Source organism: Vigna radiata, unplaced genomic scaffold, assembly GCF_000741045.1.
Source record: "Vigna radiata var. radiata cultivar VC1973A unplaced genomic scaffold, Vradiata_ver6 scaffold_122, whole genome shotgun sequence".
Classification (NCBI taxonomy): domain Eukaryota; kingdom Viridiplantae; phylum Streptophyta; class Magnoliopsida; order Fabales; family Fabaceae; genus Vigna; species Vigna radiata.
Genome location: NW_014543108.1, coordinates 575,546 through 592,012, shown reverse-complemented (window position 1 = coordinate 592,012; position 16,467 = coordinate 575,546). Strand labels below are relative to the sequence as shown.

The following is a 16,467-nucleotide window of genomic DNA, read 5'->3' as shown; positions in this document are numbered from 1 at the left end:
TTCCTCAAGATCACCATGTAGGAAGGCATTCTTGATATCCAATTGATGAAGTGGCCAGTGATGAATGGCTGCCATGGCAAAGAAGAGGCGAATAGTAGTCATTTTGGCGACAGGAGAGAAAGTGTCACAATAATCAAGACCATAAACTTAAGTGTAACCTTTTGCAACAAGCCGAGCTTTGAGCCGATCAATTTCACCATTAGGGTCGACTTTAACTGCATACACCCATCGGCAACCAACTGCCTTTTTGCCCGGGGAAAGGGGCACCAGCTCCCAAGTATTACTGTGGTCAAGAGCTTGCATTTCCACAATCACAGCTTGTCGCCATCCAGGATGATCAAGTGCTTCTTTGACATTCTTGGGTATAACAACAGAGGACACTGAGGATAAAAGAGAAAAATAGGAGGGCGACAATCGATGATAGCTAAGAAAGTTATAAATGGGATGTGAGTTTCGAGTGGAACGAGTACCTTTTCTGAGGGCAATCGGCCATGCTGAATCATTTGCACCAGGAGGCGTGGGAGGAGGTGACGAGGGAGAAGAATCTGAAGCAGGAGNTTCACCATTGTCTTGGGGAGGTGGACTATCCAGTGGGGCCCTGTGTGAGATGATCTCAGTATGTGGAGAACCGGGTGCAGNAGGATGGTGATCAACACTTGGAATGACAGAGACAGTAGAGCTATTTGACTCAGCCATCGGAATAGGAAGGACTTGTTGGAGGATATAAACATCTTGAACAGATGGAGAGAAGTAAGGAGTTTGTTCAAAGAAAATGACATTAGCAGACATATAATACTTCTTAGTTTCAGGAGAGTAACACCGATATCCTTTTTGAAGTCGGGAATAGCCTAAGAAGACACATTTGAGAGNNCNAGNNNAGAGTTTGTCTAGACCTGGAGACATGTCATGAACAAAACATACACAACCAAACACTCGGGGAGATGTATGAAAGANAGGATCATTAGGAAACAAAATGGAGAAAGGGACTTTATTATCAAGAGAGGAGGAGGGCATCCTATTAATAAGATAACATGCAGTTAAGATGACATCTCCCCAGTGATAGACAGGAATATGGGCACCAAGCAAAAGGGTACGAGNAGTTTCAACCAAGTGTCTATTTTTTCGTTCTGCTATACCATTTTGCTGTGGTGTATGAGGACAAGTAGACTGATGTAAGATACCATGGGAACTCAAGATGGCAGAAAAGGGGGATGAGAAATACTCTTTTGCATTTTCACTTCTTAATATTTTGATTACTTGACCAAATTGAATTATAAGTGAGTTTTTAGGCCTAACTCAACCCTACAAAACCGGCTTGTAAGGTGAGGTTTGCACCTCACTTATATATTATAATTTGGCCTTATCTCTAGTCGATGTGGGACTTCCAACACACCCCCTTCACGCCGAGGTATAGACATCTCGTGCGTGATAGTAGAAATTGGGTGGTCCAATACTGGGCCGACAACGGGTGGAATAGAAAGAGAAATGTCCACTTAGAACTCGCTAGGATAGGCTTTAACCATAGCTCTGATACCAACTTGAGAATTAAACTGTAAAATAATTCTAGAGGGCTTGATTGATCCCTCTCATAATCTTCTATTTATAATAATAAATTGATACAANTGATCCCTCTCATAATCTTCTATTTATAATAATAAATTGATACAATATAATCATGATAATTAGAGTAACCTAGACACAATATAATTATGATAATTAGAGTAANCTAGACANAATATAATNATNATAATTANAGTAACCCTAGACACAATATAATCATGATAAATAGAATAAATATCCTAACATACAGAAAGAGAAAATATTTTTATATATAGGAATAGTTATTATTATTATTATTAATTTTAAAATTTGTATAATTGTGCTGGTTAAAAATTAAAATTGTGACTTCTTTAAAAACGAAAAATATGTTTTTGATAATTTTAAAATTTATAGAGCTCATTAAAAATTAAAAATTGAGATCTATAATATGTTTTTTTTTTAATAAATATTAGCTTAGTAATGAAAATCTTTCTAACTTTTTACAGAAACAAAAGTCAATTCGTTTAGTTTATACCTTTGTTTGGATTAAATTAATAATTTTCAAATTTACTAATTTTAAATATTAAAAATCACTGTTTTTTTCTTAAGGTTCAAAAATCGCTTAAGAAAAACTTTGTCGTTTCATTTGGGAGGTTGCAGGTTGAAATTTCCAGAATACACGAACGAACGAGCTGCAACAACCAACACAAGCAGCACCAACCTCCTTCTTTCTCTTCTCTTCTCTTCTCTTCTCTTCTCTTTCTCTTTCGCGCCCAATTCGCCTTATTCTCCTCCATCTCCAATTCACTCCCTTTCCACTTTTTCTCTCCACACTTTCATTTCCGTCGAATCCTCGATCGGAACCGGCGATCGGACCGAACGATACTCCGCGCCGGAATACTATAGAAGGTAAGCCAGACTATGACCTATATTTTCTTCTTCTTGGCTTTATGTGTATCTGAAGCAGCAATGTGGGTTTCTTTGCGATCCGTGCATTTTCTTTCATTGACTTTTCAAGCTTCGATCGAATCCTGCGCGAATGCGCGGGATGCAGCGGAGAGATCTGCTGTTTCTCGATCCGCCTTCGCAATGCGAGGCGATCAGAGTCGATTCGATTGCTTGAGTTTGTGTTCGAGTAAGATCCAAGACTTGTTTTTTGCGTTTGTGGCTAAGCGACGACTTTTAGCTTTGGATGAACGTGTGGTTGTTTTTACTTACTGTTGTTGCGTTCTTGTTGGATTGAATTGATTTCAAATGGTTAACTTAACTAAACGCTGGAGCGTGTTTCAGTGTCAGTGTTTTTGAGCTTCGACTTGTGCACACTTTACTTCATTTAGTAATTGGAAATTTGTTCTCAACTCAAATCTAAGCAAATGAACTAGTTGTTTGAGTTGACCGAGGAAGCTAATGAATTTCCTCTTAGTGTGTACGGTAGACTATTGTAATGTGAAGTTTTATAATGGTTTCTTGTGTGCTTGGTCAAACTAAAGATTGTCTAGCTTACTTTTAGTTGCTTCGCAGGACCTTTTGTACTGAAATCGTGGACGAACTGTCATTGTCAACCATTTACATGCTTTTAGTTAACCAGATCAATAAATAGTGTGCAACTGAATCACCTTTTTTACTTCGTTTAGGTTCAATTTTATGCATATGAAATATAATATTAGTCATAGAGGATCCAGATTCGGTGCAGTCATTTTTGTGTGTAATCATGCATTTTGTGCTTTTATAACTGTTGGATAAAGATCAGCTGCTGAGATTTAGATGTGTTTTAAGTTGATTCACCAAGATATAATCCAAGCGGGCTGATCTTAACTTGATCGTTTGAAATTGCTGAATGCGTTCAAAAAGTGAGTGCCGAGAATGTGGATCTGAGTATTGACCATCATAGAAGCATTTTCTATTTTCTTTTAATTGGTTTCTTTCCATAGGGTCTGTGGTTTTCTTGTTTGATGCATGACATAATGTCTGTTCTTCCAAAATGTTCGTATAGAACTTGCTGTCCATTAAGCTGTTTTGTGGTTATTGAAAACTTGCTACTTACAGGTGGATTGGGCTTTCATAATTGGAATGTGTATTTTTTAGCTCACTCATAAGTATTTTGATGGAAGAAAACGAAGAAACAAAAGAGGTAAAGATATCTGGTAATGAATTAGATACTGATGAAATAGTAGATAGTGGTGTAAAACAATTTATTGGGAGTCCTCATCAGCAAAATGTAAATTCTAGCAGCAGTGTTGGGGTTGAATTTATAGATGAAAGGGCTAACTTGCAAGAACAAGTTATTGATTCTGTAACTACAGTAATGGATGAGGACCAGTTTGAGCAAGTATCTTTGAAAGACCAAGATAAGAATAATGAGTATGAGGATTCAAACCGCTCGTCTGGTTCTGATAATAAACAACATCCATATGGTGGAAATGCAGAGGATTTTCAACAATCATTTGGATCAAACTCAATAGAGAATGATTCTTCCCCAGTTGCAGACATGGATCAAGATAATCTTTCTTATAGTCCTGGGTCAGAAGGACATTATGGTCATACATCCAAGCATTTTTCTGCATCAATTAATTTTGATTCTAGTGGATATTCTACTTTTAATTCTCCACCAAAGCCAAGACAGAAACATGCAAAGCCAAATGTTTCTCCAGAATTGCTCCATTTAGTTGATTCTGCTATTATGGGGAAACCTGAAGGTATGGACAAGTTGAAGAATATCGCAAGTGGTGTAGAAATTTTTGATGGTGGGGAAGAAATGGACAGCGTGCCTTTCTTAATTGTAGATTCACTTCTTGCAACAATGGGTGGTGTGGAAAGTTTTGAAGAGGATGAAGATAATAATCCTCCCAGTGTGATGCTGAATTCCCGGGCTGCCATTGTAGCAGGTGAACTTATTCCTTGGCTTCCTTATGCAGGTGATACAGATGATGTGATGTCACCAAGGACACGGATGGTAAGGGGACTACTTGTGATATTAAGGGCTTGTACTAGAAATAGAGCAATGTGCTCAATGGCTGGATTGTTAGAAGTGTTGTTGAGAACAGCAGAAAAAATTTTCACTGTGGATGTTGGCTTGAATGGTCAAATGAGGTGGGATGGAACTCCTTTGTGCCACTGCATACAATATTTAGCTGGTCATTCTCTCAATGTGAGCGATCTTTATAGATGGTTTCAAGTAATTACAAAAACACTTACAACAGTTTGGGCTCCGCGATTAACACTAGCATTTGAGAAGGCAATAAGTGGAAAGGAGTCAATGGGACCAGCTTGCACCTTTGAGTTTGATGGTGAAAGTTCTGGTTTGCTTGGTCCGGGTGAAAGCCGTTGGCCATTTATCAATGGATATGCTTTTGCAACATGGATCTACATTGAATCATTTGCAGACACATTAAATACAGCTACAGTTGCTGCTGCAATTGCTGCTGCTGCAGCAGCTAGGTCTGGTAAATCATCGGCTATGTCAGCTGCTGCTGCAGCTAGTGCACTTGCTGGTGAAGGTACAGCACACATGCCAAGGCTGTTCAGTTTTTTATCTGGTGATAATCAGGGTATAGAGGCTTATTTCCATGCTCAATTTTTGGTTGTTGAAACTGCAAGTGGAAAGGGAAAGAAATCTTCTTTGCATTTTACCTATGCTTTCAAACCACAATGCTGGTACTTCATTGGTCTTGAGCATATAGGCAAGCATGGAATTCTTGGGAAAGCAGAAAGTGAAGTCAGATTGTATATAGATGGATCTTTGTATGAAAGTCGTCCTTTTGAGTTCCCTCGAATTTCAAAACCTCTTGCCTTTTGCTGCATAGGAACTAACCCTCCTCCTACTATGGCTGGTTTGCAACGCCGTCGCCGTCAATGTCCGCTGTTTGCTGAGATGGGTCCTGTTTACATATTCAAGGAACCAATTGGCCCAGAAAGAATGTCATGCATGGCTTCTAGAGGTGGGGATATAGTTCCTTCTTTTGGTAATGCTGCCGGGCTACCATGGCTAGCAACAAATGCCTATGTGCAGAGCAAGGCAGAGGAAAGCGTGCTTTTGGATGCAGAAATAGGAGGTTGCCTTCATCTGCTCTATCATCCCAGTTTGCTCAGTGGGCGTTTCTGTCCTGATGCTTCACCCTCTGGTGCTTCAGGTTTGATAATTTCTATTGATTCTTTTATGATAATACATGAGTAATGAATTTTAAACACTGCATAAATGCATATTGATTTTTCATGCAGAAAGGCCCTCGTACCTGGTAAATAATCATTCGAAGGTTAGTTTGTGGATTTATATGAAAAAATAAAAAGTGATTACTATATTTTCGGTTAGTGTTTGTAATCATCACAATGGTGGTTCTTCTCTAATCTGTAGTAGTGAAAAATTTTCTTTTTCCTCATTACTAGGATGCTTCTACTCTAATTCCAAGGCTTCTGATTCTTGATTTCTGAAAGTTTATTTTCTTTTGTTTTAAAACTATATAATTTAAAAACGGTTTTACTTTTAGGAATCAAGAACAGAGCAGTTAGGGGCTTGCATTAAGCTCATATCCACGCATATAAAGTTGTATTATTATTCTTTATAAAAAGTCTTACAATGAATATTAACCAAATTAAAGGGTGGGTAAATGGTATGAAATTCATTGAGAAATAGACATACTATTAGTGTTCTATCTGTGATTAAGCTGTCTCGTGAGGTTATCTTGTATAGTTGTCTTTGTGTAGTCTTTTGTTGGATCACAAAAGCATTGGCCTAGGGAAAATTATCTGTAATAAGCATTTCTATATTTAAAACTTTCATCCTAGGTTTTTTAAGATATATCTACTGTCATTGCAATATAAAATTTCTTTTATAATGAAGGTGTATAAAATTTTCTGTATTGTTGTCTAGTCTTATACTTCCTTTATTATAATGATTCAGGAACGCTTCGACGTCCAGCTGAGGTTCTTGGGCAAGTCCACGTTGCTACACGAATGCGTCCTGTGGATGCTTTATGGGCATTGTCCTATGGTGGTCCCTTATCTTTGCTTCCTTTGACTATAAGCAATCTCCATGAAAATACACTGGAACCTCAGCAAGGGAGGTCACCTTTGTCTTCAGCCACCACATCTCTGGCTGCCTCAATATTTAGAATTATATCTACAGCTATTCAACATCCAAGGAACAATGAAGAATTGGCTCGTGGTAGAGGTCCAGAGGTTCTATCAAAAATTTTAAATTATCTTCTTCGAACTCTATCTTCACTTGATGTTAGAAAGCATGATGGTGTAAAAGACGAGGAACTTGTTGCTGCTGTTGTATCCCTTTGTCAATCTCAGAAGATCAACCATGCACTTAAAGTGCAGCTCTTCACTACACTGTTGTTAGATTTAAAAATTTGGAGTTTGTGTAGTTACGGCATACAAAAGAAGCTTTTATCATCTCTTGCAGATATGGTTTTCACTGAGTCAATGGTAATGCGAAATGCTAATGCCATTCAGATGCTTCTTGATGGCTGCAGAAGATGTTATTGGACTGTTCCTGAAATTGATTCGTTAAATACTGTTTCCCTAACTGGGTCTACACGTCCAGTAGGTGAAATCAATGCTTTGGTTGATGAGCTCTTGGTGGTAGTTGAACTTCTAATAGTGGCTGCATCTCCTTCATTGGCCTCAAATGATGTCCGATGTTTACTTGGATTCATGGTTGACTGTCCACAACCTAACCAGGTAAAGCAGTAACACTTAAGTGCTTTTCTTTTTTATGCGGGCAATAAAAATTGTCAGACAGGATACTACAATGACAAAGACATGTGGGTTCTGTCAATGCTATAAATGCATTTGCTAGAATAGAATTTGACTTTATACCTCTCTTTGGTTCTTTCTTATATAGCTTCTGGAAGGATGATTGCTTGTTTGGTGTTATCAACTGAATTTTTTTATTATTAAAATTTTATCATTTAGAACACAGTATTTTTTTTTTTTTTTTTTTTTGTGTTAGGTACTTATTTCAGGGTTTTGGTAGTGTATTTCATGTTTGAGTATGTCTTGTATCTATCTCTTCCAATATTATTATATAAAAAGAACATTTCTTTTTGTTTTACGATACAAATGGGTGTTATCATTTAGTTCCTTTCAGCCAGAGACTCTTTTCTATGCAGCACTCTTGTGGCATGGTGACATTGTTCCCTTGTGACTTGGCAACGTTTAGGGTACATGCCAATAATATGACAAGCGATGTTGGCATAACACTAACAGAGACATATAGATAAGGTATACAACAAAAATTGTTGAATGTAATAAATAAGAAAAACTAATAACATATATCTAAAACAATATACTAGAAACGTGTTCTAGGAAATAAAATTCAACAAAATGTATCTATTAACAATGTAAAGGGAAAAATGTGCAGAGGGATCATAGATGAAACTGAGGAAATAATGGCTCTAGAAAATAGAAAGGAACATAAACTGGTAGTCAAGATAACAAATAAAGATAATGCACAGTTGGCTAGAGAGGCTACATCAGAATTGAACTTCAGAACAAGGGAAGAGGAAACACAAAGTACTATAAAGAGAGGAGAAAAGCACCTAGTATCAATTTTTTTTTTTGTCTCAACAATCTGCATGGAGAGATATTGATGGGCTGTTTGCTGGAGATGTGGCCATTGACTAGAGATGGGCTGGACAGGCTGCACAATCCTGGGAGCTGGTGGATGTGGTTGCATAGTTCATTCAGTCTTGCAGTGCATTGGTCATTTGTCCACAGAGCAATTTGTGAAGGTGTTTTGAATACTGTAACCAAAACATTTATATGTCTTCAAAAAAATAGTGCATACTCTGCTTTTTCTGCCATGGCCACATGGAGAGGTGGCTTTCATAATCTGCAACGCTAAACTTACAATGCCATTTAAGTCTAATGACATTTTGTTCAACTACTGCAATCCATTCATGGGTGGTACTTCTATGGAAACCCTGGCTTCTAGTTGATGACACTGACTAGGTGATGGTGGTTATAGGATCTTGTCATGATATTAGTCTCTGCATTCATGATGATAAGGTCGTGCTCATCTGTTTCAATTCTGACCAAACTTGTGAAAGGCATGAGTTGGGCTGCATTTTTCATGGCACAATAAGGCACAACAGTTGTGAAATTACAAGCTAGATGAATATCTATAGTAGTTCCATTTTTTAATCAAAGGAGAAAATGCTATGGCATCACCATACAAGTTGAAAACCTAACTAGCTTAACTCTAATAGGTTATATTTTGTGGTATGTTGTGTTAGATTGCAATATATTTAATGCATGTAATCTTCATGTTCTGGATCTCATGTTAAGTGGTTATTTTGAAGTTTGTAAAATCTTGAGTGTTACTGATAGGATATAATGTGTATGATAGGAGGAAACAAATTAAAAAATTAGTTGTTAGTTGGGTTGTTAGGATGAGCGAGACTTTCTTTATATAGTGGGGAGTCTTTGTAGGCTCGGGGAGGTTTATTGGATGTTTAGAGAATTGTTGACAGGATCATTACCATCCTGTGTGAAGGGAACTTTGTCCCTTGGTGGCATTCTAGCTATTTTGGGTGGCTGGAATCAATAATACAAGATCTTTTCAGTGACTTTGGTGTTTTACAGTAGTTTTCTTGGGTTCCTCTACTTAGGAACCTAACAAATTGATCCGACCTGTTGGATAGAAGAAGAGGTGGAAGCATGGAAGAAAGAGTCCATACTTTGGAGAAAGGGGCCAGTAAACAAGGAAGAGTCATGATAGAAAAAAAAAGACTGAATGCAAGAAATAAGGGAAATTGTCCAAGAAATAAAAGACGTGCTGCTGGAACTCATTAATGATGGAAGGGACTTAGAAGGAAGTGAGAAATCTGTCATGAAAGGAAAGAAAGAGGGAAAAACATGTATGGAGGCTGAGAAAGATAGTTTGCAAAACATCAAGAAAGGCAAGAAATTCTTTGAAGAAGGAGAGTACTTAGCTAATGATGAAGAGAAGAAGGAAGAAAGATGTCTATAGAGTAGTAAACCAGATGAAGAGGGAGAAGAATTGTTGAGGCCTGGGGTTAAAACATTGGTGTCAGGGACTGACCCAATTGAGTTTGTTTATAAAGCAAGAAAGGGAAGAAAAGAGGAACTTCTGCAAGACATCAAGAAAGCAGAGAAACCTTTAGGTGGAGGAGAAAATTCAATGCCATTGACAATAATGGAACTAGGAAGGGAGAGGAGTTGTCCATATATGGGACTGACAGCTAAGGTCAAACAGCTTGGGAAACAAATGTTTCTGAAGTTCAGAACACCAAAGGATCAACAAAAGTACACCCAAACAGGGAAGAAAATGTAGTCTAGGGGTTTAAGACCTGACACCAAAAATCTAAGAACCTTTCTTGGGAAGATCTGGCAACAACTCTACTAAGGATAGCTGAAGAGAACAGGAGAAGCATGCTATGTGAGAGTTTGGCAGCAGTAACACAAATTAGGAGTGTGAAAATTTTACATTAGAGTTTGACAGTACATGGAAGTAACATTGTGAATCATTCAAATTTGGTTGGATCTTCATTTCATTTTCCTAGAACTGGATTTAGTAATGATATGTGGTTGAAGAAAGTTTTTTGTTTTCTGCCACTCCCTAGTTATACTGTTAAATCAAGTTTTGTTGGAAATAATGGAGCAATTGCCGAAAGTGCTATTGCTACAAGAGCCAATGAAATCAGAGATGAAATTTTGAGGATTTCACAGAATTTGGCTAAAAGAATCCATGAAGAGTGGTAGTAATTGGAGGAGGATTTGTCAGATTCACAGTCTATGAATCAAAAATAGATTTTTTGAGGACGGTAATTATTGTGGCAGAGGGAACACCTTATCATGATGGCCTATTCCTTGTTGATGTGTTCTTCCCGAGTAGCTATCCTACTGTACCCCCGGAAGTCCACTACTGTTCTGGTAGGCTTCGGCTCAACCCAAATTTATATAGTTCGGACAAAGTTTGCCTTAGTCTACCAATATTGGGTCTGGCCATGAGAATGAGAAGGGGCAACCAAGTGTTTCAACAGTTTTGCAGGTTTGGGTCTCAATGCAAGGTCTAATCTTGAATTCAAAACCATACTATAATGAGCCTAGATCTGTTCATCTAGTGGGTTCGAAAGAGGGTACATTTTTGAGCTGTGCAAGAAGTCAATGGTTTTCTAGGTCTTTTGGTTGGAAGCACTTCTTACCATTAATGGAACAGAAGGAGTCAACAATTCTCTCATGTCGACCACCACCCAAGCCTCTAGACCTGAATTTGCGAGCAGTAGCCAATGGGTTTCCTTTCTATGATAACACAATGATGAAGACGAGCCATGAGATCAAGCTTCATTGTTCCAACCTTGAGGACAAGGTTGTTCTGCAACGGTGTGTAATGATAGGATATAATGTGTATGATAGAAGGAAACAAATTAAAAATTTAGTTGTTAGTTGGGTTGTTAGGATGAGTGAGACTTTCTTTATATAGTGGATAGTCTTTGTAGGCAGGGGGAGGATTTTTGGATGTTTAGAGAATTGTTGACAGGACCATTGCCATCCTGTGTGAAGGGAACTTTGTCCCTTGGAGGCATTCTGGCTATTCTGGGTGCCTAGAATTAATAATACCAGATCTTTTCAGTGACTTTGGCGTTTTACAGTAGTTTTCTTGAGTTTCTCTACCTAGGAACCTAACAGTTACACATAATATAATGCTTTGGTTTGATTCTTTTATTTTTATTTTAATAAAACTGTACTAATTAATTATTTCTTCAATTTCAGGTTGCTAGGGTGCTGCATCTTTTCTACAGATTGGTTGTCCAGCCAAATGCATCTAGAGCTCACACATTTGCAGAAGAATTCCTGGCATGTGGTGGTTTAGAAACTCTTCTTGTTCTGCTCCAGAGGGAAGCTAAAGCTGGAGATGATGGTGTCCTGGATTCATGGTCAACGAATCCTGAACCTCACAAAACTGAGAATGATGGTGGTAATGAAATGACAAAGGGAAGTCAAGAGGATGAAGGATCGAAAGAGAAAAATGAAGCCATCTTACAAGACAATGACCACGGTTCCCTATCTGTTGATAGTGGCAGTAGCCCAGATCATATTTCTCCTGTATTTGCCTCTGAAATTCCTTCTGTCAAGAATTTGGGAGGCATAAGCCTATCCATTAGTGCAGACAGTGCTAGAAAAAATGTTTACAATGTTGATAAAAGTGATGGGATTGTTGTTGGGATCATAGGTCTCTTAGGTGCATTAGTAGCTTCAGGACATCTGAGAATTGGTTCCTCTGCTGGTCCTGATACAACAAGCAACCTTTTGGGTGTGGGACTCCATGACAAAGGTGGTACTATGTTTGAAGACAAGGTCTCTCTTCTACTTTTTGCTTTACAAAAGGCATTTGAAGCAGCACCCAACAGGCTAATGACCAACAATGTTTACACATCTTTGTTGGCCGCCTCGGTATGGCTACCTTCATGATATGGCAATTGTCCTTTCATTTTACGATTTTTTGATAAAAGTAGTATCAGTGTCTTTACCATAATTTATTCACCATAAGCCTATTCTTCTTTTGTTTTATAAAATCATGTTAGGCATCACAATGAGATTTTAACAACTCAATTAGGTTAGCATCTTAAAACTCCAATCACATGCCACCACATGAAAACTCCATAAAAAGGAAAAACAAAAAGATACAGAAAGCATGAGGGGATCAAATCAAAACTCATGCAAGAGAAAAAACCTCCAAGCACCAACAAAAGCTAAACTTAGGGAGGCTTAAATGATTTATAAAGAAATCAAACTTAATATTTGAAGGTAAAAAGTTATACCATGACATTGGCCATTCAAGTTTGTTGAATTAATTTCTCAATACTTGATCGGGGGGATGGGGGACTTTTTAAATACATGCTATTTTTCTTAAGTAAAGGAAACTTACTAGTTGAAGGGAGAATGATATTTGCTAATATTAATGTAAAATGTCCTCTTGTTAACCATGACCCAATGCTTATTCGAGACTTATGTTTAATAATGTCGTTAAGTGATCAGGTTACTGTCCTCATTTGCTGATGTTTTCATTTTTCTTTGTTTTCTCTCCTTTTCAGATCAACGCCTCTTCTTCAGAGGATGGGCTAAATTTCTATGATTCTGGCCATCGCTTTGAGCATTCACAACTTTTGTTGGTGCTTTTGCATTCACTTCCATTTGCACCTAGGCCTCTACAGAGCAGAGCGCTACAGGTATTAGCTTAACAGTCATGCATCTATTGTTTATAAGTTGTGTTTTATATGATTTATGTGGTGTTTGCTGTTTCATGTGTATTGTTTTATGATGAAATTCTCAGTTCAGCTCACTTGAACATTAATGTACTGCTTAGTTCATGCATTTCAGTTTCTGGCCTTTTATAGATTTTATTCGGGCTTAAGTTTGCTGCTACTTTAAGATTCGAAATATAATGCTGGAACACTGACATTTATTGACCTAGGCTGGTGCAAAAATAAAAGAAAAGACAAGATTGGTTGTGAAAATCTATATGATGAAATTGACTGTTTGATTTGTTATCATCCGGAAAGATAGCTGTAGCTTTATATTGTAATTGGTCTCGGTTAAGAGAAAACTCTGTCTGTGACATATTTTCTCTAGCTTTCTAATTATTGCTCTCTTTTTCTTGGAATCCTGCCCTAATTAATGTTCAACTCTTGGGAGGTCGGGATTTAGTTTGGATAGTTATTATAGTTTGTTAATAGAATGGCTAGAGTTTGTCGAAGTTCTCACACCAGAGATATAACCAAATTCTAGTATATAACTGGATGTAAATATCACTTTGTAAGTTGGTTTTCTGAAATTAGATTAGGCTTAAAAGTCCACTTGCTATGATAAGTGCTTTGGAAGGTAAATAACCAGGAGGAGGTTGTAAATTCATCTTATAAGCCAATTTTGTTAGGTAATGTTAAATTTAAAGTCCACAATCTATGATGGTATCAATGTCTTAATAAGATTTATTGGACATATTGTGCTACTCGTTATTAGACCGCTCTTTATTCCCATGCTTGAGATGTCTTGTTTTCAACGTAAGGTAGCTTGGAGATCTCATATATACTGAAAAATATGACTAAACTATAATATATAAGTTAAGTGTAAGTCTTAACTTACAAGTTGATTTTGATACAATAATAGTGCCTTTGCCCACTTTTTGAACAAGTCATCAACAGTGAATTAGCCTCCACTTAGTGTAAGATTTTGACAGTGAACAAATTTATTCCAAATATTTTTTCCCTATAAAACTTCCAGCTTTGATTGCTAAACAAATGAACAAGCATATGCAGAACTGACTTCTCCATCACCCAAGGAATGTTTCAGTTGAAAATAAGAATGATTTTATTATTCTCAATCTTATCAATTACATTCTCCTTTGTTCTATTTGTAACAATTTAATCTTTTAAAATAGGGAAATAGGGAAACAAAAAAATCTAGAAGATTACGCATCTATTTTCTCTAATTAGGAAGATTTTATAGATATCTTCTTTAATTAAGAAGACATTTCCTCTAATTACAACACTTTTCCTCAAGTTGGTAAATGAATGTCAATCATTCCCAACTTGCCTACAAGATCTTGAAATCTACTCAGAGGGAGCCCTTTTGTAAAAATATCCGCTATTTGAAATTTTGTAGGAATGAGTTGTAATCACAAAGTCTCTATCAAGATTATCTTTGAAATGTTTGTCAATCTCAATGTGTTTGGTCCTGTCATGTTATACTGGATTATGGGTTATGCTCATGGCAGACTTGTTATCACAGTGTAGTTGCACAGGGTTATCCACCTTGACTTTAAGATCATCCAAAATGATTTTCATCTAGATTCCTTCACACATTCCTTGAGTAAGAGCTCGAAATTCAACTTTTGCACTAGAACAAGATACTCTATTTTGCTTTTTGCTTCTCCATGTTACTAGACTATCTCCAAGAACACACAATACCCAGAAGTAGATTTTATGTCAATAATAGAACCAACATAGTTAGCATCAGTATATAATTTCATAATCAATGTGTCTTCCTTTTTGAATAATAGCCCCTTTCCTGGACTTGACTTCAAGTATCAAAGAATTTTGTCAACTGCTTGCATGTGTCTCTCTCTTGGATCATGCATAAATTGACTCACTACATTAACTACATAAGCAATGTCTAGTCTTGTGTGTGATAGATAGATCAAATTTCCTACCAATCTTTGATATTGGGCTTTCTCTACAGGAGTAGTTTCCTCACTTCCAATTCTATGATTTTGTTCTATAGGAACTGTTGATTCCTGTTTTTTTGAGAATATCCAATATATATTTCTTTTGGGAGATGAAAATTCCTTTCTTGGAGTAAGCAACCTTTATTCCAAGAAAATATTTGAGTTTATTTAGGTCTTTCATTTCAAATTGGGCAGCCAATTTATCTTTCAACGCCGATTTTTTTGTTTCATCATCTCTTGCAATAATCATATCATCCACATAGACAAAGAATAAAGTGAGTTTACCTGTAGAAGAGTGCTTTATGAATAGAGTATGATCTCCTTGGCTTTATCTGTATCCCAAGGAAACAATTGCTTTTGTAAATCTTCCCAATCATGCTCTAGGGGATTGCTTAAGACCATACAATGCTTTCTTCAGGAGGCATACCTTGTTTCTTTCATTTTTCACTTCAAAACCTGGGGGAATCTCCATGTACACTTCTTCTAGATTTTTATGAAGGCATTCTTCACATCCAGCTGGTGTAAGGCCCATCCAAACTGAGCAGCCAAAGCAAGAATAACTTGAACTGTATTCATCTTTGGGTATATGCTTTTGCCACCAATCTAGCTTTATATCTTTCTATTGTCCCATTTGCCTTATGTTTCATCGTGAATATCCATCTACACCCTACTGCCTTATTGTCTCTTGGCTTATCAACAATCTCCCAAGTTTAATTTCTTTCTAATGCATTCATCTCTTCTTCCATGGCTTAATTCTAATGTTTAAGTTTCATGGCCTCCTAGATTGAGGTATGAATTTCTATGGCATCAATGGTAGCAACAAAACTTTTGTGCTTATCAGAGAGATTGTTAGTGCAAACATATTGAGAAATAGGATATTTAGCACATGATCTTCTTTCCTTTCTCAATGCAATGGGTAAATCCTCGGTAATACTTACTATGAAATAGTGAAAGAGATGAGGGGAGATCTCCCTTGTGTTGAATATACACATAGGGTTCTCTATTTATAGTAGAAGAAATATGGGCTAAGCCCAAAATACAAATAAGAAATAATAACAAACTAACTAGAAGATAAAAGGTAAATATAAACTAAATATAATATCTCTAACACTCCCCCTCAAGCTGGAGCATACAAATCATATGTTCCAAGCTTGTTACAGAGATAGTCAATTCTAGGTCCTCACAAAGACTTAGTGAATATGTCTGCCAACTGGTTGCTTGAGTTAACGAACTCAGTCTTGATATCTCCGGATATGATTTTTTCCCTAATAAAATGACAATCAACTTCAATGTGCTTGGTTCTCTCATGGAAGACAGGGTTAGCACTAATATGAAGAGCAGCTTGATTATCACATATAAGTGTCATGTGAGTGATATCTCCAAATTTCAATTCACTAAGTAATTGTTTAAGCCATACAAGCTCACAAGTAGCTGATGCCATAGCTCTATATTCTGCTTCTGCGCTGGACCTAGCCACAACACTTTGCTTCTTACTTTTCCAAGATATCAGGTTGCCACCAATAGAGACACAATATCCAGAAGTAGACCTCTTATCAGAAGGGGAACCAGCCCAATCAACATCTGAATAACAAACGATTTTTGTATTGTTGTTAGGACCATATAGCAAACCTTTTCTAGGTGATCTTTTAATATACTTCAGTATGCGAACAACTGCATCCCAATGGTCTTCACATGGGGAGTTAAGGAATTGACTCACCACACTAACTGCGAAGGAA

The 16,467-nt window shown here is 37.1% G+C and overlaps 1 protein-coding gene across 2 annotated transcripts in view; it reads left to right on the top strand.

Moving 5' to 3' along the window:
* The first annotated feature begins 2,169 nt into the window (after positions 1–2,169).
* LOC106753001 (BEACH domain-containing protein C2) overlaps positions 2,170–16,467 on the top strand; it is a 61,766-nt gene continuing 47,468 nt past the window's right edge. For both annotated transcript variants that reach the window (XM_014634783.2, XM_022777346.1), the window contains exons 1-5: positions 2,170–2,448; positions 3,586–5,669; positions 6,437–7,224; positions 11,281–11,961; positions 12,603–12,737. In XM_014634783.2, the coding sequence (XP_014490269.1) occupies positions 3,644–5,669; positions 6,437–7,224; positions 11,281–11,961; positions 12,603–12,737 (3,630 nt within the window). In that variant the 5' untranslated portion in view covers positions 2,170–2,448; positions 3,586–3,643. The remainder of the gene's footprint in view (positions 2,449–3,585; positions 5,670–6,436; positions 7,225–11,280; positions 11,962–12,602; positions 12,738–16,467) is intronic.